This window comes from Lepidochelys olivacea, assembly GCF_965140295.1.
Source record: "Lepidochelys olivacea isolate rLepOli2 genome assembly, chromosome: 5".
Taxonomy (NCBI): domain Eukaryota; kingdom Metazoa; phylum Chordata; order Testudines; family Cheloniidae; genus Lepidochelys; species Lepidochelys olivacea.
The window spans coordinates 21,283,811-21,306,956 of NC_140415.1; the positions used below are offsets into that span (position 1 = coordinate 21,283,811).

At 48.9% G+C, this 23,146-nt stretch overlaps 2 protein-coding genes and 1 long non-coding RNA gene across 6 annotated transcripts in view; 2 read left to right on the top strand and 1 right to left on the bottom strand.

The window, feature by feature from the left end:
* ATP8B1 (ATPase phospholipid transporting 8B1) overlaps positions 1 to 23,146 on the bottom strand; it is a 142,922-nt gene that overhangs the window by 24,160 nt on the left and 95,616 nt on the right. For both annotated transcript variants that reach the window (XM_084628057.1, XM_084628056.1), the window contains 3 exons: positions 22,423 to 22,534; positions 16,944 to 17,019; positions 6,858 to 6,990 (listed from right to left, as the gene is read on the bottom strand). In XM_084628057.1, coding sequence (XP_084484183.1) covers positions 6,858 to 6,990; positions 16,944 to 17,019; positions 22,423 to 22,534 — 321 coding nt within the window. The remainder of the gene's footprint in view (positions 1 to 6,857; positions 6,991 to 16,943; positions 17,020 to 22,422; positions 22,535 to 23,146) is intronic.
* Positions 535 to 12,018, top strand: LOC311520528. Its single transcript, XR_014711623.1, has 3 exons — positions 535 to 997; positions 10,833 to 10,919; positions 11,760 to 12,018. It is a non-coding gene; the product is annotated as an uncharacterized lncRNA (long non-coding RNA).
* LOC311520527 (endogenous retrovirus group K member 21 Gag polyprotein-like) lies at positions 991 to 5,866 on the top strand. 3 transcript variants are annotated; one of them, XM_084628059.1, is made up of 3 exons: positions 991 to 3,018; positions 3,647 to 3,713; positions 4,486 to 5,866. In XM_084628059.1, exon 1 carries the CDS (start codon positions 1,023 to 1,025, stop codon positions 2,610 to 2,612), a length of 1,590 nt encoding a protein of 529 aa, XP_084484185.1. In that variant the 5' UTR covers positions 991 to 1,022; the 3' UTR covers positions 2,613 to 3,018; positions 3,647 to 3,713; positions 4,486 to 5,866. The 3 variants fall into 3 exon arrangements, with proteins under 3 accessions (XP_084484185.1, XP_084484184.1, XP_084484186.1); XM_084628058.1 differs by lacking the exon at positions 3,647 to 3,713 and having other exon boundaries at positions 4,422 to 5,866; XM_084628060.1 differs by lacking the exon at positions 3,647 to 3,713.

The window sequence follows — 23,146 nt, forward strand, 5'->3', positions numbered from 1 at the left end:
TTTGTTATTTGCTCATCTATCTCCTCCCACTCTGGTTTATATAGAATTCTGCCAATAGGATTCTCACCAATACTTGGATTGCCAACCAGGTCACTTCTTTACTGAAAGTCCTTCAGTGTTTTCTGAACTCTTAAAACATTAGACCACAGTACAAGGTACCATATGAGCTTCCTTTTATTCCTGACACTTTGTTCACACTTTTGCTCTCAAACATACCCTCTGCAGTGGGTCCCCAGTATACGTCGGGGTTGTGTTCTTGAAAAGGGCCATGAATACTGAAATGACAAATCTAAGTATGTCAGCAGTGGCGTAGGCAGGAGGGGACACTTGGGTGGGCGCCAGGGTGGACAAGTAATGATGGGGGGGCGGAGGGGTAGGAGCGATCTGGCAGCTTCTCCCCCCCTCCAGCGCCCTTGGGGGGAGGGGGAGAGAGAGAAACAAATGATAGATGCTCTGGCCAGGGGCTCCCAGAAAAATGGGGGGGGTCCCCGTAAAAATGTGTGCCCCCTGTACCTCCACACTCTCCGCTGAAGGGTTAATGTCTAGCTATTCCACCTGGAAGCAGGCGGGGCACACCCTGACTGTTTCCTAGGAGCAATGCACACATTGCTCTATCCAAGGACAAGGGCTAGATATGAACCCTGAGAACTTGATTGTTTGGACAGCAACTGTGGGAGGTTTCTTTAGCCTGGGCTCAAGGCCTGAGAACCAGGTTTGTAGTAGTTAGAGGATGGTAATTAAGCATATGAATTAACGTCATACATTCCTTTGTGTAGCAGTGTGTAATGCTTAGGGGGAGAAATATAATAAAAGGAGAAGGTGGAAGGCAGGGGGGGCAGAACAGCCCATCTCCGCTGACCAGCCTGCTTGCTTGCATAAAGCTGTGTTCTGTCTCATCACTGAACCGCAACAACTGGCGCCCAAACGTGGGGCCCTCAGCACTCACCTCGCCCGGCAAGGGTTTCAGACGCGTCACTCATCCACTTCGTGGATCCCGGTGAGTATTTTTCATTGTGGTAAGTATGGGAAGCTCCCTCTCTGCTTTGCAAGTGCAACACCGTAATGAGCTGCAGTATTTGCTGCGTAAGGCTCAGCATGACTGCCCGGCTCGAGAACTCACTCTCCTGCTACAGGAGGTGCGTGCCAAGTGCCCGTGGTATCCTGAAGCTGGAAGCCTTAAGCTAGCGGACTGGGAGCGATTGGGCCAGACATTGCACAAAGAGCCTCGGGCACCCGTGCAGGCTTTACATGCCTGGCACCTCTGCCGCGACGTGGTACAGCGTGTCGCCTCAGACAGACCCTCCCTCGCGAGGCTGGTGCTCTCGCCGCCCCCGTCCGCCCCTGCAGCCATCCCCCCTCCTGGCGATGCGACACAGCGTTTCGCCTCGGAAAGGCCCTCTCCAGCCCCAACAGAGGAGCTGCCGATCCTGCCACCCCCGTCCGCTCCTGCAGCCATCCCTCCCCCTGCTTCGCCCCCAGTGCCTCTATTACCACCGCCTCCCTGGCCTTCCCCACCGGAGCCGGTGTGTGATCACCCTCCCCCCATGGGGCCCCCCGGAGAGTCATCTGCATCTGCTCAGAAGCTTTCGCTGGTGCAACAAATGGTTCACGCAGCGAAAGCTCGATCAGATCTTACAGCAGAGGAGCTGGCTGATCTGGTCTCCGTTTGCCCGGTGACCTGGCAGAATGATGACCAGGGCAACCCTGTGGGCACCTGGACCACTCTGCCATACTCGATGGTTAGAGAGGTAAAGAAAGCAATTCGTGAATTTGGCCTGACTAGCACCTTTGTGCGTGGTCTCATTGAAGGGATGGGTGCTGGGTACTCCCTAATCCCTGAGGATTGGAAAACGCTGCTGCGCATGATGTTGTCACCCAGTCAGTATGTTATTTGGCTTAGTGAGTATCGGCAGATGGCAGAACGCCAAGCCCAGGTATATAGAGAGCAAGGTATCATTTATGAGCATTTGGCAGGGGAGGGCCAGTTTGCTACTATTGGGATGCAGTCTCAACTCCCTCAGGCCGTCTTCCCCATTATCTCCACCTGTGCCCAGCATGCTTTCAAGAAGGTCCCGGATTCAGGCAAGCCTACCAAAAGCTTTGTCAGTATCCGTCAGGGTGCCTTAGAGTCCTTTTTGGATTTTACCAACAGATTGCAGGAGGCTATCCTCCGACAGGTGGATAACACTGAGGCAGCTCATGAGCTCCTGTTAAAATTGGCAGTTGAAAATGCAAATGAGGATTGCCGCCGTGCTCTCCAGGCAGCACAAGTCTCTGGTATTTTAGAGCTCTCAGACATGCTGCGGGCGTGCCAGAACATTGGCACACAAGCCCACAAGGCTGGAGTTCTGGCTGCCGCCCTCAGAAAAACCGGGAAGGAGGGGAAGCGTTGTTACCGCTGTGGAAAGGAGGGTCATTTTCAGCGGGAGTGCCGCTCATTTAAGGCACCAGCCCGACCCTCAAAGAAGTGCCCCAAGTGTGGGAAAGGTTATCACTGGGCTAATCAGTGTCGTAGCGGGTCGGGAAACCGCGCGACGGGTCCCCCCCGAACCCAGGGCCAAACGGGGGTGTTTCCTACTCAGGCAATCGCTCCTCTGCCTTGGAATCCGTAGACTCTATGAGGGCAGCGACTGCTGGAAGTGCAGGGCTTGATTTGATCATGCAGGAGGACACTGACTTTCGGCTGCCAGGGGAGGTCTGTGCCATACCTACACAGGTGACGGGACCTCTCCCTGCCGGCTTTGTAGGTCTTGTTCTCCCTCGCTCACATGCTGGGAAACAGGGCTTTTTTGTCATTCCAGGGGTCATTGATGCTGATTACACTGGCATTATTAAGGTTCAGGTGTGGACTCATCTTCCACAGTCGCTCCCGCGTGGACGGTCAATTGCACAATTGATTTTAGTCCCCTATCAGGTGCCAGCTGCCGAGGATCGAACTCGGGGTGGAGGAGGCTTTGGATCGACGTTATCTCACTCGCCGTCTCACAGCGCGTCTTCTCCACTTGTTGCTCTGACAATGTCAGTCCGCCCCTCGAAACCTCAGTTAACACTTCTCTTAAATGATGTTCCTTTTACAGGGCTGGTGGACACTGGAGCTGATGTTACAGTGATTCGTGATCTGGAGTGGCCGGTTAGTTGGCCAACGGTTCCTTCTAAAGAGTTGTGGGGGATTGGGGGTAGCAAACCCGGGCGCCAAAGTTTGTCTTGGGTCACGGTCTCTAAACCAGGAGGCCGTGCCCTTGCTACAATCCGCCCTTTTGTGCTCCCTGTCCACCTCAATATTTGGGGCCGTGATTTACTTACAAAGTTAGACACCACCCTCGATATTAACATCGGATGGCTCTCCCCACCGAGGTGTAGTCACTTATCAGTTGGGTGACCCCCCTCGTTGGCATTCTCGTTTTACACTGCCTCAGCGTTCTGCACAGCGTTCAGAATTGGCTGCTGTTATTTTGGCCTTTCAACTTTTTACTGATTGTCCCTTTAATTTAATTGTGGATACCCATTATGTTTATCAGGTAATTGATCATTTACCCCTTGCCCTCATTACCCCTCAGGTTGATGCAGACCTCCTTCGCCTGTTTTTGTCTTTACAGCACCTTCTTGCCACTCGTCATTTCCCTTACTTTGTTGCTCATATTCGCAGTCATACCCCTCTGCCTGGGCCACTCACTGAGGGCAATGCATGCGCCGATCGCGCGTTGCGTGGTCAGGTAAATTCCCTTTTTTCTGACCCCATTGAAAGCCATGCCTTTTTTCATCAGTCTGCCTCTGTTTTGGCCCGGCAGTTTCACATTCCTGCTGATCATGCACGTTCCATTGTTCGTTCCTGCCCCCACTGTGCTGCTGCTGCTCCTACCTTTTCTTATGCCATTAACCCCCGAGGTACCGCAGCAAATCAGCTGTGGCAAATGGATGTTACTCATGTACCACAATTCCGCCCCTATTCATTTTTACATGTTTCTGTTGATACTTATTCAGGTTTCCTTTGGGCAACCCCACAACGTGGGGAAGCCACTAACAAAGTTATTCACCATTTGCTGGCCTGCTTTTCTGTTATGGGTCGCCCTTGCCAAGTTAAAACAGATAATGCCCCAGCCTACTGCTCTGCAGCCCTCTCCACCTTTTGTGCCCGCTGGGACGTCCGTCTTAAACACGGAATCCCTTATAATTCCACGGGCCAAGCCATTGTTGAACGTGCCAATCGCACACTCAAAACCTTGCTAGATAAACAATTAAAACAAGGGGAGCTGCGTCTCCGAACCTTAGGAGACATTCAACAACAGATGTATATTCTCTTGTTTACTTTAAATAATTTAACACTGAATGCAGATCAGCAGACCCCTGCGGATCGGCATTTTCACAAATCTGAGGTACTGGAAAGACCGCGTGTCTTTTACCGTCAGCTTTCCGATCCACAGTGGCTGGGCCCAGCACCTCTAATCACTTGGAGTCGGGGATATGCTGCTGTGTCTCTCCCTGCAGGACCGTTGTGGGTTCCAGCCCGGTGCGTGCGACCAGCACTTAAACAACATGGCATGGCACCAGGGGCTGTCGAATCCCATACCAGAGTTTCAGCTGACCTTGGAGGAGACCGCGTTGCCCCCCGAGTCGACAACGGCGGGACGGAAACGGAGGAGGCGTAACGTCCCAAGCCAGCCCGTGACAGGGGGAGCAGTAAAAGCATTGGTCGCCACGGCTCAACGAAAACTGGCAGCAGATCAGCAGCCAGAAACTCCTAAGACTTTGTTTGTGGCGATTCTCGCCCAAATCACTGCTAATTCTGTGATGATTGTGTGCCTTTTGTGCCTGCTATTTTCTGTAGGGGTTGGCTCGGAAGCGCCTCCCCCGTTACAAGCCCGAAGGAGAATAAGATACTGCTCTTTGCTTATGCTAATCTTTTCTCCCAGTACTTTAGCATGGCTAATTGGGGCCCGGCCAACTATATTCTGCCTCGCACGGCTATATCCCTTCACACACCGTACCCTGCCGGGGCTCACAATGTCACCTGTGCGTGTGTAGTTAACTGCACTAGTACAAAGGTGCCATTGGGCTGTCAAAAAATTTCTCAATCCCTTTTAAATTGTTCCCATGCTGTTAATGTTTCATATAATTATGGCCATATCATCCTACCATCAGGATGGGTTTTTACTTGTGGTTCATGCACCTTTAATTATATTCCTGCAAATTTAAGTGATGGCACCCTTTGCTGTCTTAGTAGAATGATATTTAGATTGCCTTTTGCTGCTAATAATTGTAGTAAAAGAAGTGTACCCCTTTTAGATGATTATATTGCAGATGTTAAGCTTTTGGTTATTTTGTGTTTGTAATCATTGGGCTTATTTTTTGTTGTTGCTGTGTACAATGTATTCCTGCCTTGTTAAGACTTTGTAAAATTTTGCCCTGGAAAGCTCCCCAGGTTATGTCCTTGTCTGTCTGGGAGTTAAATAGCATGACAAAACAAATTGGCGGCTACCATGAGATGGCCAACTTCAATAAACAAAAAAGGGGAGATGAAGGGTTAATGTCTAGCTATTCCACCTGGAAGCAGGCGGGGCACACCCTGACTGTTTCCTAGGAGCAATGCACACATTGCTCTATCCAAGGACAAGGGCTAGATATGAACCCTGAGAACTTGATTGTTTGGACAGCAACTGTGGGAGGTTTCTTTAGCCTGGGCTCAAGGCCTGAGAACCAGGTTTGTAGTAGTTAGAGGATGGTAATTAAGCATATGAATTAACGTCATACATTCCTTTGTGTAGCAGTGTGTAATGCTTAGGGGGAGAAATATAATAAAAGGAGAAGGTGGAAGGCAGGGGGGGCAGAACAGCCCATCTCCGCTGACCAGCCTGCTTGCTTGCATAAAGCTGTGTTCTGTCTCATCACTGAACCGCCACACTCCGCACCACCACCACCCTGATGCGCGGGGCTTGACCTGCTCTGCCTGGGACTCCTGCCAGGGAGTGAGATTGGGGCATGGGGGCTTGTCCTGCTATGTCCAACAGGGGAGCAGGAGCGGGGACTTGCCCTACTCCGCCCGACATGGGAGCCTGGCGCTCCTTCCAGGGATCGATGTCTGGGGCTTCCCCACTCTGCCCGGAGCTCCTGCCGGGGAGCAGGGATGGGGGCTTGTCCCGCTCCTCCCGGTGCTCCTGCCGGAGAGTGGGGTTGTGGGGCAGGGGCTTGCCCTGCTCCAGAGCTCCAGACGGGGAGCTGTGTCGAGACACAGGGGCTTGCCCCGCTCCGGTGCTCCAGCATATACCTTGTTTGAAACCTATAGTACAGTACTGCAAATGACGGATATGCAGATCGGGCCCGATGTGAATCGGAACAAGTTCCCCTATTGATGAGTAACAGATATGCGAAACAACAGATAATGGGGAGACATATACCGGGGACCTCCTGTATTTCAATCATGAAGTAATGCCTGCTGTCTGTTCAGAGCGCATTGGGGCTTGAAAGATCTAATTTTGCATCTTTCTGGTTCTTCTTTAGCTCTAGACTTTCAGAGTCCCTTGATTACGAATAATTCTAACATTAGATTGTTCTTTTTACAGAAGATTCTTTTTTGCTTTGATGGTTAAAGTGGATAGATTATGAGAGATATTTTATTGCTTTATCTATTACCTTTTCAAAGACTAGTTCTATAGTTTGGCATTTTATAGATGGAGGAAACTGAGGCAGAGAGGTTAAATATCTTTCATCTGGTGCTTCAGGGTAGCAATCAAGTGAATGAAGGAGTAGTTAACGATAAGGAACATAAGATTCCAATTTACAGCACTATTAGCCTTTGACCTGTTATGTATCCCAGAAAATTCCCCAAATTGAAGTAAGGGAAAAGTCTGCTTTATACGTACCAGCCAGGAACCAGTGATTATTAAAGCACGATTTCTACCAGATTGAAAGAATGGCTCATTCGTTCTTTGAGAGGAGTTTATATCTGATCCAGCTTTGTTATTCTGGTTTTCCAACCTTGTTTGAAGAAGAGCACTGGAAAATGAATGCAGAGTTTTAATGTAGGTCATCTAAAAACTACAAATACTGCCTATAATTTTTACAGTTACTACTGTAGTGGGCCTATCTATGGGAAACCTAAAGGTAAACTTCAAACCAAGCTAAGTGTGAACTGGTCAGTACTTGGATGGGCCATCTGCAAGAAAGATACTCACCCTGTGCAGTAACAGACGTTCTTCGAGATGAGCGTCCCTGTGGGTGCTCCACTTCAGGTCAAGGTGCGTCCCAGCGCCTTTGATCAGAGATTTCTACAGCAGTACCCCTACGGGCTGCAGATGCGCTGTGCCTGCCACTTGAGCTGCCAGTGTTTAATAGCGCGTGCACAGCCCGGGCTCCTCAGTTCCCTCTCTACAACGGAGTGCGTTACGAATTACGAAGTAGAGGGGAGGAGGGTGGGTAGTGGAGCACCCACAGGGACACTCATCTCAAAGAACGTCAGTTACTGCACAGGGTGAATAACCTCCTCTGAGAGAGAGAGAGAGAGAGAGAGAGAGATGTCCCTGTGGGTGCTCCACTTCAGGTGGCTGAAAAGCAGTATCCCTTAGGATGCTTGGGACTTCAGACGAGAAGGACAAGGAGGCTGCTGACAAGACAGCTCTACCCATTCTGGTGTCGGACGCTGCAGTGTGGATGAGAGCGTAGTGATTGGTGAAGGTAAGGTTCGATGCCCAGGTAGCTGCCTTGCATATGTCAGACAGTGGAACATTACAGAGAAAGGCTGTGGAGGTGGAGACAGCTCTGGTAGAGTGTGTCCTAATCGATGTAGGAGGGCCCATTTGCCTGAGTTGGTAACAAAGGCATATGCAATCAGCAATCCAGTTGGAAAGTCTCTGTGTAGAGATAGCATTTCCCTGTGAGCGCTGAGTAGAGGAGACAAAAAGTCTGGGGGGTTTTCTAAACAGTTTTGTTCTTTCCAGGTAAAAGGATAATGCTCTGTGAACATCAAGAGCGTGCATTGCTGTTTCAAAGGCATTAGCGTGAGGTTTGGGGGAAAATGTTGGGAGGTGTATAGGCTCATTGAGGTGAAAGGAAGAGTGTATCTTAGGTAAGAACTTTGGATGCGTGAGGCATGTGACCTTTTCGCGGAAGAATGTAGTATACGGAGGGTCTGCCATAAGCACCCCCATTTCTCCTACTCGTCTGGCAGATGTGATTGCTATGAGGAAGGTGGTCTTCATGGATAGGTGGAGAAGGGAGCAGTTAGCCATCGGTTCAAAGGGTTTATCCATCAGGGCTTTGAGGACTAGGTGTAAATCCCAAGGTGCAGCAGGTGGTTTCACGTCTGGGTATAACGTCTGGATACTCTTCAGGAAACTTTTGGTGACTGGATGGGCACAGACCATAACATTGGTGGAAGGCGGTGACTGCTGTGAGGTGGACCTTGAGTGAGCTCATAGAGAGAGGCCAGATGTTTTAAGGTGTAACAGGTAATCCAGTATCAGTGGGAGTGAAGCAGAAACTGGAGAGGTAAGTTTGTCAGTGCACCAAGATGTGAACCATTTCCATTTTGCAGGTAGGTAGTATGCGTGTTGTGTGTTCTGCTGTGTAGCAAGACAGTGAGCACTTGGTCCAAATATGTTAACTCCGCATTAGAGAACCATTGATCAGCCAGGCCCTCAGGTGGAGATGATGTACGTCAGGGTGAATTAGTTGTCCCCGGCGTTGTGATAGGAGGTTGCTGAGTGGGGGAAGAGGAATGGGTGGCTTGACCGACATGCGCAGGAGGAAGGAGTACCATGGTTGTCTGGGCCATGCTGGGGCTATGAGAATGATGTTGGCTCTGTCTGTTCGTATCTTCTGAATTACTCTGTGCAATAGAGGCACTGGTGGGAATGCATACATAAGAGTTTCGGTCCATGGGAGCATAAAGGCATCTCCCTGTGAGTGTTTCCCCAGGCCTACTCTGGAGCAGAATGTCGGGCATTTTTTGTTTGTTGCTGTGCAAATAGATCCAGTTGGGGATAATCCCAGGTCTGGAAGATGTTGGAAAGAATGGTGTTGCTGAGTTCCCACTTGTGCTTTATGGGGAATGATCGGCTGAGCTCGTTTGTGGTGGTATTCTGAGAACCTGGCAAGTATGAGGAGGAGATATGGATGTTGTGTTGAAGGCACCAGTTCCAAAGTTTTACCACCTCTGTGCAGAAGGAGTGTGACCAGGCTCCCCCCGGTCTGTTGACATAAAACATGCACATGATGTTGTTGGTCATGATTCGACTTCAGCGGTTTTGGATGATGGGAAGGAAATGGAGGCAGGCATTGCATACGGCCCTGAGCTCGAGCAAATTTATGTGAAGCTGGGTTTCCGAAGCGGCCCAGAGACCCTGAGTGGTGTGGTGGCCCATGTGTGCTCCCCATTCTGTGAGGGATGCATCTGTGATGATGGAAATTGAAGGGGGATCTTGTCAGAAGGGAATCCCAATGCAGAAGTTGATGGGAGAGGTCCACCACAGAACTGAGTCCTTGACTTTCTGGGACATAGTTAGTAACTTGTTTAGCCTATGCAAATTTGACAGAGCCAGAAGAGTATCCAGAAGTCACCTACTACAGGACAGGCCCAACAAAGATAATAACAGAACGCCACTAGCCATTACCTTCAGCCCCCAACTAAAACCTCTCCAATGCATCATCAAGGATCTACAACCTATCCTGAGGGACGACCCATCACCCTCACAAATCTTGGGAAACAGGCCAGTCGTTGCCTACAGACAGCCCCCCAACCTGAAGCAAATACTCACCAGCAACCACACAACCGAACCACTAACCCAGGAACCTATCCTTGCAACAAAGCCCGTTGCCAACTGTGCCCACATATCTATTCAGGGGACACCATCACAGGGCCTAATAACATCAGCCACACTATCAGAGGCTCGTTCACCTGCACATCCACCAATGTGATATATGCCATCATGTGCCAGCAATGCCCCTTTGCCATGTACATTGGTCAAACTGGACAGTCTCTACGTAAAAGAATTGGACACAAATCAGATGTCAAGACTTATAACATTCATAAACCAGTCAGAGAACACTTCAATCTCTCTGGTCACTCGATCTCAGACCTAAAGGTCACAATATTACAACAAAGAGACTTCAAAAACAGACTCCAACGAGAGACTGCTGAATTGGAATTAATTTGCAAACTGGATACAATTAACTTGGGCTTGAATAGAGACTGGGAGTGGATGTGTCATTACACAAAGTAAAACTATTTCCCCATGTTTATTCCCCCCCCCCCCCTCGCCACTGTTCCTCAGACGTTCCTGTTAACTGCTGGAAATGGCCCACCTTGATTATCACTACAAAAGGTTTTCTCACCCCCGCTCCCCCGGCTCTCCTGCTGGTAACAGCTCATCTTAAGTGATCACTCACCTTACAGTGTGTATGATAACACCCATTTTTTCATGTTCTGTGCGTATATAAATCTCCTCACTGTATTTTCCACTGAATGCATCCGATGAAGTGAGCTGTAGCTCACAAAAGCTTATGCTCAGATAAATTGGTTAGTCTCTAAGGTGCCACCAGTACTCCTTTTCTTTTTGCTTGTTTGGATTGTATACCATGGCTAGCCAACCCTGAAGGCATCGCATGTACAGGTGAGCATTTGCGACCACAAATGTGCAAGCGGCCATATATCCTAATAGCTGTAGGGAGTCTCAGACTGTAGTCTGTGGGCTGGCACGTATCTGGGTAATAAGGTTGCCCATTGTCTGGAATCTGTCCTGGGGAAGAGATGCAAGACCAGTGGTAGAATCGAGGTGGGTGCCGATGAAGTCGATTTGTTGGGTAGATTGTAAGGTAGATTTATTTTTGTTTATTTGCAGGCCCAAGGTGCGGAAGCAGTGAAGGGTTGCAAGAGTTGCGTGGTTCACTTCTAACTGTGTGCGAGACTTGAGGAGACAATTGTCCAGGTAAGGAAATATGAGGATCCCTTTTTGTCCTGTGATGTGCTATTACAACTGCTAGCATCTTGGAGAAGACACGTGGTGTGGTGGAGAGGCCAAATGGAAGGACTCTGTATTGGTAGTGTTGCGCTCCCAGAGCAAACCTGAGAAAACGTCAATGGGCAGGGTGGATAGAGACATGGAAATATGCGTCTTGGAGTCGAGGGCTGAAAACCAATCTCCTTGCTCCAGTGTCGGAATTATCATTGGGAGAGTAACCATCCGGAATTTCTGTTTCTTGACGAACTTGTTCAAACGTCAAAGATCGAGGATAGGGCGCCAACTGCTGTTTTTCTTTTCTGTCAAGAAGTAGTGGGAGTAAAACCCTTTCCCTCTGTGTTGAGGGGGTACCTCCTCTATTACTCCGAGACGTATGAGGTGTTGTACCTCCTGACAGAGCAATTGTTCGTGAGAGGGGTCCCTGAAGAGGGATGGGATGGAAGGGTGGGTAGTAGGTAAGGAGAGGAAGGGGATGGCATAACCCAATCTGATAATTTCCAGGACCCATCTGTCTGTAGTGATGGTTTTCCAGTTGGCCAGGAACGGATGCAAACAGTGTCCAAAAAAATGGTTGGTTGGAGTTGGCGCTGGAGATGGTGCGAGGTTTTCTATACCCTCAATCAAGACTTCAGATTTGTTTATTTGGGTTAGGAGGGTGGGTCGCTGTTTGCGGAGGGAGACGTTGTTGGTTCCTGGGCCTATGTCGTTGTTGTGTACCATATTGTCTTAAAGGTGGATGTTGCACAAAGGTATGGTAACACGGTTGTTGGTATAGCTGATATGTATATTGTCTCTTCTTTGAGGCAGGTGTTTGGATGCCTAACGATCGGAGTGTGGCACGTGAGTCCTTCATGGAGTGAAGGACTTCATTGGTCGTAGAGGAGAAGAGCTTATCTCCATTGAAGGGGAGATCTTCAACCGTAATCTGTATCTGCTTCGAAAAGGAGGAAAAAGCAAACCATGAGGCCTGCTGCATGACGATGGCCATGGCTGCGGATCTGGCCGCTGCGTCCACAGCACCGAGGGTGGCTTGAAGAGCTGCCCAGGAGATCAATTGGCCCTTGGACACCACTGCTTTAAACTGTTGTAGTTTATCCTTCGACATGTCATCAATAAATTGCATTACCGTAGCATAATTTTTGTGGTCATATTTTGCTAAGAGCACCAATCTAAATTGCATAGTTCACCAATCTAAATTGCGAAGTGGAAGAAGAATACACTTTGCGGCCGAAGAAGTCCAGTCTCCTGTTATCTTTTTCCGATGGAGTGGATTGGAAGTGTTGGTATTTGTTTTTCTGATTGGCTGCATCGACCACTAGCAAATTAGATGATGGGTGCATAAATAGAAACTCAGAACCCTTAGATGGGACAAAATATTTGCAGTCCAGTCTCTTGCTAGTGGGTGTTATTGTGACTGGGGTCTGCCAAATAGTTTTTGCAGGTTCCATAATGGCCCCATTAATTGGTAGGGCTATTTTGGAGGAGGTCGTAGCTTGCAGGATGTCTGTAAGCTCGTGGTGTGTTTCAGGTACCTCCTCCAGGGTAATCTTGAGCTCTTCCGCTACTCTCTGAAACAACTCTTGAAAATGAGCGAGCTCATCAGTAGGGGGAGGTAGTGGGGGTTCCATGGCGTCTTGTGGTATTATCGCCGTAGAGGTGGTGTGTGGGACAGTGTCCTCTGTAGGTGTGGCGGCCACTTCAGGTCTTATCTGGGTGTCAGTGTAAGCCAGCAGTGGGGAAGGTCTGACAGCCCATGGAACACCTGAGTGTGGTTTGGTGTCGGTCCATGGACCGCAGTGTGGCCACTGCTCCGGGTAGCCATACCACTGTGGATAGCCATGAGGATATTGAGATCATGCTGTAATGCGTCTCCCAGTTGTAGGTAACTGAATCTGGGGAGAGTATTGAGAGGAAAACATCTGTTCATCGTATTCCTCTTCCTCCCACACTTCATTGGAGGGGCTTGAAGTGGTAGGGGAGTACTGATAGTAGGGTGCTAAAGGTCTCGTGATAGACTGGTGCTGAGAAGAGGAGACTCAGGAGCACGGGACACCCTTAATTCCTCTGGCTGTAAAAACTGCGGTGGAGCTGACTGACCAGGAGTTGGTGCTGGTGTAGCTGGTGGAGGCAGAGTCTGCTGGGGCATCTGCTGGCGCATCAAAGGGTGTCCCGGAGGTGGAAGCTGGCTCAGCGGAGTAGGTGCCCCTGAGGCCGGCACTCTAAGGGAGGCTGGAGACTGCAGGAGGCTCGGTGCCAAGAGCGGCGGCTGCAAAAGCGGCGCTACATGATCAAAGGATGGTGCCGCAGCCGCCGCTTGTATTCTCGGCACTGTGGCAGCTCTCGGCACCATAATGACAGAGGTGGCTGAGGGAGAGCTGAAAGAGGCGGACAATTGAAAGCCCTGAGCCTTAGCACCATGTAGTGGGGCAGCCGACCCCTGAGATGCCTGCCGAGTGTAAGGTACAGAGTGTAAAGGTACAGATCCGCGGAGCGGCAGTTACCGGAGACAGGAGAGCCCGTTCTAACTTCTTCCCCGAGGAATGGCTCCTGAGGGGGAGAAGGAAGCTGGCCATTTTTTTTGCTTTGGCTTTGCCGCTGGAGGTTGTCTCAGAGGTTTGCTGGCCAGGTTCAGACGCAGGTCCAAGAGAGTTTTCCAGGAGCAGCATTTTAAGTCTGAGCTCCCTGCTTGCGGGTCTGCGCTTTCAATTCGATACAGTGGACGCATTTTTGGGGTACATGAGACTCCCCCAAACAGTGTACACACTGTGAACGCCCATCTGAGGTGGGGATGATATCATTACAGGAGGCGCATCTCTTGAAGCCTGGGGAGCCACGCATGTCCATAACCGCGGAGGTTGGGTTGTTTTGTTTTTGGGTTTTTTTTTGAGAAATAAATGTAACAGTTAATGTAACTTACCTAAATAGTAACTCTAATGACTAAAAATTGTCTAACTAAACTGAGAAACAAACTAACTAGCTAATCTGAAAGAGCACCGCTGAACTCCGTCTCTAGCCGGGGACGGTAGAGAGGGAACTGAGGAGCCCAGGCTGGTCACGCGCTATTAAACACTGGCAGCTCGGGAGGCAGGCACAGCGCGTCTGCAGCTCGTAGGGGTACTGCTGTAGAAATCTCTGATCGAAGGCGCTGGGATGCAGCTTGACGTGAAGTGGAGCACCCACAGGGACGCTCATCTCGAAGAAGTGGTTAACAACTCAGTGGGTGGCATTCTGAGTCAGTATTGCTCCAAAGCCCTAACACAAAGGGTAATCTGCATTGCCCTGATACTGATAATATCTTTCAAATTAAATGAAAAGGGAAAATCCTGGCCTCTTATAGTTATTAAAAATGCATGGCACTTTTTATTAAAGTAAGAGTGTTAGTTGTGGTATTCTGGACAAATTCCAACTCGGTGATTATAACTTGATATCTTAAGTTTCCCCATTCTTGTAAATTTGTTTAGGGGAAAAAATCTTCAATTTCTGCTGTAAAATGTTGTGTTGTGTTGCTATTTCTGTGAAACAGTTGCTATATTTTCATACTAGAGGTTACTGTATTACGGTGGTGGATAAAGATATTACATGTCTTAACTATAGATAGCTTCTACAGTCTGTAAAGTATGTTAGAACTTTCTGGGTGAAAAGTGCTACACAAGCCTCAGTTCTCCTAACTTAGGGAAGTTCTTATGCAAGGTGCTGAAGTGAGTTATTTAGTTCTTGGGATAGAATCAAGTTTATAAAGCCAACAATGGTTGGCTTATTACCACCACTGTTTTTAAAAGGCATGTTTCTGCCTGATCCACAGTGAGTAGGGCCCTACCCAATTCACAGTCCATTTTCGTCAATTTCATGGTCATAGGATTTTAAAAATTATAAATTTCATGATTTCAGCTATTTAAATCTGAAATTTCTCGGTGTTGTAATTGTAGGGGTCCTGACCCAAAATGGATTTGTGGGTGGGGTCACAAGGTTATTGTACTGGGGCTGTGATACTGCTACCATTTGTGGAAGTAAAAAAAGGGATAAAGGGGATTTGGACGCAGACATCTTAAGTGTTCTTAGGAATAGAGCAGGAGTCAGGCTAACTCTTACTCTAATAATGCGAGACTTTAAGGCAGGGCGTGGGCAAGTGGGAAGTGAGTGGGAAAACTGTAAGAGATGCTGTTTTGACCTTGTATTAGATAAGAATGGAACACAGACTGTAGCAGGAGCTGCTGAGAAAAGTAAGATATCAGGAAGGAATATGTCTAAACAAGACATGGCTGTTGCTCATTATTGTATGCAACAAAAGGTATAAATGCTTGCCTTAATTGTTTATCTGGTGGAAGGGGGAATCCCGTGCGCACTCTCCCCCTTGCAATTGCTTGAGAATAAATTGTCTCTGACTTGTTGCAAACAACCTAAGAGTGAAGACTACGTTTTTCTTCCACACATTACTTCTGCGCTGCTGCTGGAGGCAGCGCTGCCGTGAGAGCTGGGTGGCCAGAGAGCAGTAGCTGGGAGCTCAGCTCTGAAGGCAGAGCTGCTGCCAGCAGCAGTGCATAAGTAACGATGGCATGGTATGGTATTGCCACCCTTAATTCTGCACTGCTGATCACGGGTGCTGCCTTCAGAGCTGGGCGCCTGACCAACAGCCACTGCCTTCCGGCCACCCAGCTCTGAAGGCAGCTGAGAAGTAAGGGTGGCAATACCATGACCCCCCCCTAAAATAACCTTGTGACCTCCCCCACAACCCTCTTCTGTTTGAGGAACACTGGTCTCCCGTGAAATCTGTATAGTATTGGGCAGCGGTCTCAAACACACGGCCTGTGGGCTGCATGCGGCCCACAGAGTTATTTGCTGTGACCTGCCAAGCTCCCCATGCCCTTCCCGCCTCCATGAGTTATTTTCTGCTGCCAAGGTCCCTTCACCCACCTCCCCCTTTCCCCGCCAGCGCACCGCGTCCCCGCTCCTCTGCCTACCTCCAGGCACTTCCCGCCGCCAAACAACTGTTTGGTAGCACTTAGCGCTTTCCAGGAGGGATGGGGGAGAAGCGGAGAGCCGCATGTTCAGGGGAGGAGGCGGAGAAGAGGAGGGGCAGGGGCAGGGATTTGGGGAATGGGTTAGAATAGGGGCAGGGAGGGGGCGGAGTTGGGGTGGGGACTTTGGGGAAGGGGTTGGAATGGGGGCAGGGAAGGGGTGGGAAGAGGTGGGGCGGGGTGGGGCCTCATGGAAGGGGTGGAGTAGGGCGGGGGCAGCGGGGGAGGGGTGGGAAGAGGCAGGGCCTCATGGAAGGGGTGGGGTGGGGCAGGGCCAGGGACAGTGGGGGAGAGCCAGGGGCAGTGGGGGAGGGGTGTCATTGTTGTGGCCCTCAGGCCAATATACTAGTCCTCATGTGGCCCTGGTGGTCATTTGAGTTAGAGATCCCTGGTATAGGGTAAAAGCACACAAGACTAGATTTCACGGTCTGTGACACATTTTTCATGGCAGTGAATTTCATGGCCGTGAACCTAACAATGAGTAGGTTGCCTTGGTAAACTGAAATGCAAAATAGTTAAAAAAAAAAAAAAAATCCACAAACCACAGCATAACTGAATATTGGCCACTACTGTGGCTACATCCGTGCTACAAACTAGGAGCGTGATTCTCCTTGCTGATGTACACATACTTGCATTAGCTTGATAAGGGTGTGTATTCTGCATGGCTCAGCCATGCCTCCACCGCTGCTACCCATGCTACCGTGGGTATACTGCTATTTACACTCACACTGGCTTGCTAGGAGCAAGCACAATTATGCATACACGAGCAGGGGAATCACACCTCCAGCTCGTAGAGTAGACACAGCCTGAGTCTCAGTTACACTGCTAAGGCACTGTAAGCACCACTATAGAAGGAATCAAAGGAGACAGCCAGATAAAGAAAGAAAGCCACAGGAACAGTGTGCTTACTTAGAATATTTTGAAATTTGAGATTTTAAACTCCTACACAAAGAAATGTTGTATGCTTGTAACTTACCTGATATCCTCTCCATAGCAGATCGTAGTTTCATCTGTTAAAAGTTCACAAGAAAATCCAATGTTTTCAGCAGTTTCTGTAACAAACAAAGTCACACGTTAGTTCGATTCTTTAATGAATCATTATTAAGGCGGCGAGTTTGTCACGGAGATCACGTATTCTGTGATTTTCCACAGCTTCTGCAGCAGCCAGTGTGCCTGGCTCAAGGGTAGCTCAGACAGCCCCTACACCTGCAAGCACCACCCCTGCAGCTCCCATGGGCTGTGGTTCCCAGCCCACGGGAGCTGCGAAGCCAGCGCTCTGGGCGGGGGCAGTGCGCAGAGCTGCCTGGCCACGTCTCCACCTAGCAGCTGAGTCAGAGGGATATTGCCTTCTGGGGAGCCCCCCGACGCAAGCGCCGCCCAGAGCTTATCTCACCCCATCCCATGACCCAGTCCCCTGCGCCCTCCCACACCCAAACTGCTGCTGCTGGCGGGGAGGGAGAAGCGGAACCTGGTAGGGAGCCTGCTGGCCCTGACAATCCCGCCCCCCAGCACCAGTAGGGGTCCTGGGCTGTGCGCCACTGCCCCCCCCCAAACACCTGGGCTGCCCTTCCCCAGCACCTATGGGGCCCCCGGGCAGTCCTCCTGTCCCAAGTTTTATTCACGGGTATTTTTAGTAAAAGTCATGGACGTCACGGGCCATGAATTTCTGTTTACTGCCCATGACCTGGCCGTGACTTTTACTAAAAATACACAAGACTAAAAAGTGGCCTTAATTATTATAGATAGTGATTAATAGTACTCTGGGGCTTTTAAAATGACTTGAAGATTCAAGTTTCAGCACAGCAAGTTTGCGATCAGTAAACCTCAATACAGTGCTACCTTTCAACTGACTTAATTAGCCATATGTAGGATAATTAACCAATCTATGTACAAAGACTCCATCCTGTCTCAAGAAACTCTTACTTTCCAAAGAAATTTTAAGATAAAATTTCAAATGAGAAAAACACAAACAGAACAGGTAAACTGGCAGGCTCCTCATTAAACACTGAAGTAGGTACATAAATACAAAAATGTTGAATAATGGTTTAACTTAAACTAAAAGAAGAAAGTGCAACTATATCTAATGGAAAAGTCACAGTATGGTTCGATATTTCAAGGGTCTCAGTACAGTGGTTGGTATTATTAAATATGCTACAATAATTAGGTAAACAAGAGCAAGATCACTGAAGATCATTGTATTTGTAGGTTATATTCTTCTTTACTTGCAACCTTAAAAATACAATAGTATCTCAGAGATTATGTCATCAAATTCATTGCACCTTTAAATTAAACTAAACAACATTAATAAAGCAGTTATTAAAGACTGCACTGCTAGCACCACCTATTAAGACGGCCTGACATTTCCCATTATAAGACCTTGTTTTTAGTTGCTTTTAACTTTGTGAAAGTGTTTGGTTGGAAATTTTCCACACTGGTTGTCTGCGTCAGCCTGCCTTTTTTGTTGTTGTTTTTTTAAACCTGAGCAGGCCACCTGTTTCAGACGACAGGGCTAGGGGAAAATAATAGAGTGTGTGGTCCATGTTATATTCTTGAGAGTTTAAAAAAAAAAAAAAGTTCTAGCACCCCCAAACGTAGCATGGGGTGGCCTTTTGCATAAGGGATATGCCTTTTGCCATCCCTGTGAATATCTGTCCAAAACAGACTCATTGAAAAAGTCAGGTTGCACATGCTCAGATACTTGCCAGAGTTTAATTTTAACAGCTAAAATCTCTAAAGATTCCATCCTAACTGAATAGGCTTCTTCCTCCCACAGCTCCTATGTGTGACAGAACTGTGCATGCACCCTCCCCACAGACTGACTAAGCATGCTACAACTTAGGGCTATCTAGGGCCTTCTTTAGTGCAGTGGTCTCCAACTTTTTTATGCCCAAGATCACTTTTTGAATCTAAGGACAAACCAGGATCTACCCCGCCGATACCCCAGGGCCCTGCCCCTGCCCCAAAGCTCAGCCCCACTTACTCCATCCCGCCCCTCTCTGTCGCTTGCTGTCCCCCACCCTCACTCACTTTCACTGGGTTGGGGTTCGGAAGGGGGTGCAGGCTGTTGGCTCAGGCCAGGGGTGAAAGTAATTTAAAGGATTTACCGTCTGGAATGGGGTCGTGGCCTCAACAGGAAGAGGTGTGACCTCAACCGGAAGAGGCGATTTAAAGGCCCCAGGGCTCTGGCTGGGAGCCCCGGGGCCTTTAAATCACTCCGCTGCAGAGGCGGCTGGGAGCCCCAGGGCTCAGGGGTGAATTAAAGGGCCCGGGGCTCCGGCCGCCTCAGAGCTCCGGGCATTTTAAATCCCTGCTGGAGCGCGGCTTCCAGAGCCCCGGGGCTCTGGCTGCTGGGCTCAAGTGGGGATTTAAAGGATCCATAGCGGTAGCAGGACTCTGGCGGTGCTTTAAAGGGCCTGGAGCTCTGGCAGCGGGACTCGGATGGGGGCTGCCCGCAGTGGCCGGAGCACCGGGCCCTTTAAATCCCCGCCTGAGCCTGGCTCCGGCAGCTGGGATCCAGCAGTGCTTTAAAGGGCCCGGTGCTCCTGCCACTGCAGGGAGCCCTGGGCCCTTTAAAGCGCCGCCCAAGCCCCGCTGCCGGAGCTCCAGAGATGATTTAAAGGACCCAGGGCTCCCCACAGTGGCAGGAGCACTGGGCCCTTTAAATCACCGCTGGGGAAGCTGGTCTGGTCCGGCACTGGCTCTTGCTGGTATGCTGTACTGGACTGGACTGGCTTACTTTCACCTCTGACTGGGGTCGAGGGGTTCGCAGTGTGAGAGGGGGCCCTGAGCTGAGCTTGGGGCAGGGGGTTGGGGTGCAGGAGGGGGTGAGGGGTGCAACCTCCAAGAGGGAGTTTGGGTTGCAGGAGGGGGCTCCAGGCTGGGGCAGAGTGTTGGGGTGCAGGAGGGGATATAGGGTGCTGGCTCTGGGAGGGGGGTCAGGGCTGGGGCAGGGGGTTGGGGTGCAGGAAGGGGTACAGGACGCAGGCCCTGGGAGGGGGTCAGGGTTGGGGATTGGGATGCAGAAGGGAGTTTGGGGTGCAGGAGGGGATATGGGGTGCTGGCTCCAAGAGGGGGCTCAGGGCTGGGGTGCGGCCTCCCACCGGGCAGCACTTGCCTCCGGCAGCTCCTTGTTGGTGGTGCAGTGTAGCTGCTGCTAAGGCTGGCTCCCTGCCTACCCCAGCCCCCCACCACTCCTGGAAGGGGCCAACGTGCCGCTGCACCCTGGGGGAGGTGGTGGGAGGTACGGGACTCCACGTGCAGCCCCTCTGTGCAAACACTGCCCATGCAGGTCTCCTGGCCAATGGGAGCTGCGGGAGCTATGCTTGCAGGCAGGAGCAGCACCTGGAGGGAGACCCCTGCCCCCCAACCCCTGCCCCCCCAACCCCAACCCAGTGCTGCGCTGGGTGCTTCCAGTAGCAGCATTGGGCAAGGGTAGGCAGGAAGCCTGCCTTAGCGGCAGCCACGCTGCACCACCGGAGATCGCGATCGACTGGGAGATTCCTCTAGGATGAGCCAGTCGATCATGATCGACCGGTTGGTGACCAGCTGGGGTGGAGCCATGCACTAGGACTTGAGAGCAGGGAGCCTGTGTCTCCTGTGCTCTCAGTGATGCCCCTGCTGGCACCAAGGCACCATAGCATAGGAAGCAGCCCAAGTTGAATGCAGAGGGGACAAAAGGTGGACCGGGGGAGAGAAAGGCAAAGATTGGAACAAGGAGACTGGTGATACTGGGACTGCTTGTGGAGAGGGGGAGACACTGGGACTCTGACAATGAGTCCAGAGACTGGGACTGGTAGGCAAGAAAAGTGGCACAAGACGCCTAAGGAGTGGAGACTGGGATGTCAAGGAGAATGGGAGTCGAACGAGGAGCCAGGAGTGGGGGGGAAAGAAAGGATAGGGACAGGTCAGAGGGGATGGGGCAAAGGATGCATCTCATTCCTCTCATCCACAAACAGGATAACTAGGCTTGACAGAATTTTTTTTAAATTTTTTTTAAAATAATTTCAATGGCTAACCTTGATTTTTATTTGTAAGCTTTTTTAAATTTTTATCTATTTAATTGTTCAGTTATGCAAAATCATGGGTTTTAATCATTTTATATTAGTTTTATAACCATTAAAACACAAACTGCCAACATCAATGTCTAAATTTTAATATTAAATCATGTTCTAAATTCTCAAGAAGCGTTTTTCTTACTTTGCTTATCTGTAAATTTCGATCATCATCAATGGAAATATTTTTTCATTGGTTTGTATAATGCAACTGACATTTCCTGGTAAAATCTGATCCTTCCAAGCTTAAGGAAAACCTACTATTATCCTCATTTACTCCGTTATAACTCAAGTAGCAGGGGTCTACGTGCTGTGCAGTGGATCTAAACTTGGTTCCAACCTTAGTGATGACTCACGTGAGTGTCAATATGATACTACATGATGGAATTTGTTTTTTTGTTTGCCTTTTTAATAACCTAGGATATTGCACCCACCCAGCCACCCAAAACCACCCTTATGAACATCAACGTTCAAAATGTCAGAAGTTAGAAAATGCCCTTGTATCAGCCTCCTTGTGCGTATGCATTAGGATAACCTCATAACATGATCACCTACTACTGTGTCCACAGAACCTCTGAACTGAGGATGGACTTGCTCTGGGGATGAGTTAGGGTTGTATAGTTAAGGAAACTCATCTGAAGAACCCCTGCTTCATTGTTGCAGAAGTTTGGAAGGTGCATAGTGAATGAGGCAGAGACTCAGAGGCAGGAAGAGTAAGGATGGTTCCATGGTTAAAGCAGGTGAACCCTGGAGAATTGGATTCTATCCCTGCCTCTACCACCAAGTTCCTGTGTGATGGTGGGCAAGTCACTTAAAGGTTTATTCTCTTTTTGCAAACCACCTTTAAGAAGAAAGTTTCCTTTTTGTCCCAGCAACTTAAAAGACAAAATTCACTTGCATGAATCAGACAGGTTTTATAACCATAGAAACAGGAGTTGTTAATGGAAATAGCTTCTGTTAAAGTCACGTCTGTCATCAACATTATTTTCCATTCAGTTACCCTTGTGACTGGGCAAGTTAATTGGTTGGTAGCCAATTGTCATTCATTAGTTTCTCATTTGGATATATAGCAAAGATTTTTCTCTAAAAATAATTCATAGGTTAAGGCCATAATGGTCATCACGTCTGACCTCCTGCACAATACAGGCCATACAATCTCACCCAATAAACTCAGCATTAAGCGGAACTTCCATCTGAGCTATTACATATCTTTTAGAAATATATCCAGTCTTGATTTAAAGACTTCAGGTGACAAAGAATCCACCACATCCCTATGGAAGTTGTTCCAGTGATTAGTTACCCTGTTAAGAATTTGAGTTTTATTTCTAGTATGAATATGTCTAGCTTCAGCTGCCAACCATAAGCTCACATGTTTCTGCTATCATTATAGTAATGTAAATATACCTTTTTTGTCACCAGTAAGCACCCAGATTTTAATGTCCGCCTTTGCAAGTTTGGAAATTGTTTCTGGAACACCATCCTGTAGTTTGTCTTCAATAGCTGTAGCACCCAAGAGCTGGAAGTTATTGGAAACACAAGCATTTAATAAGAGAAAAATCCAGAGAGAAAACAGGTTTAGTTTGTAGCATAAAATGAAGCTACTTAGATACGGAAGAATATATTGTTGTCTCTTGTCTTATACTTAGATTGTAGGCTCATTGGGGCAGGAACCATCTTTTTGTTGTCTGTTTGTACAGCACCTAGCACAATGGGGTCCTGGTCCATGACTGGGGCTCCTAGGTACTATGATAATAATAAAACACCACCATTACAGAACTAGATGACTTTGATAGTTGTTATTATGTAGGACACCACAGGAAACATTTTCATCTGTGTATTGTATTCCTTCCCAGTTACAGATAGGATTTGTTTACAATAGTTACAACTATATAATAAATTCTCCACTTCAGATACTGAATTTTACGTTTTAAAGACATGTTTCCCACTATGTTTAAATAATGTTTTACTGAACTCACAAAGTAAAAGAGGGAATGTCAAGAGCCTAAGGTAACAGAAGTGCTTTTAAGAGGGACAGTGAACACCATGAAGTCTTGCACTATCCAATACCACTAACAAGATGGTAAAGGTAGCAGATAAGGAGTGATTAACAGGTGGTTAATATTACTAA

Bases quoted from the DNA above. Each gene is read 5' to 3' on its own strand.
- LOC311520527 (XM_084628059.1), top strand. From the start codon at position 1,023: ATGGGAAGCTCCCTCTCTGCTTTGCAAGTGCAACACCGTAATGAGCTG.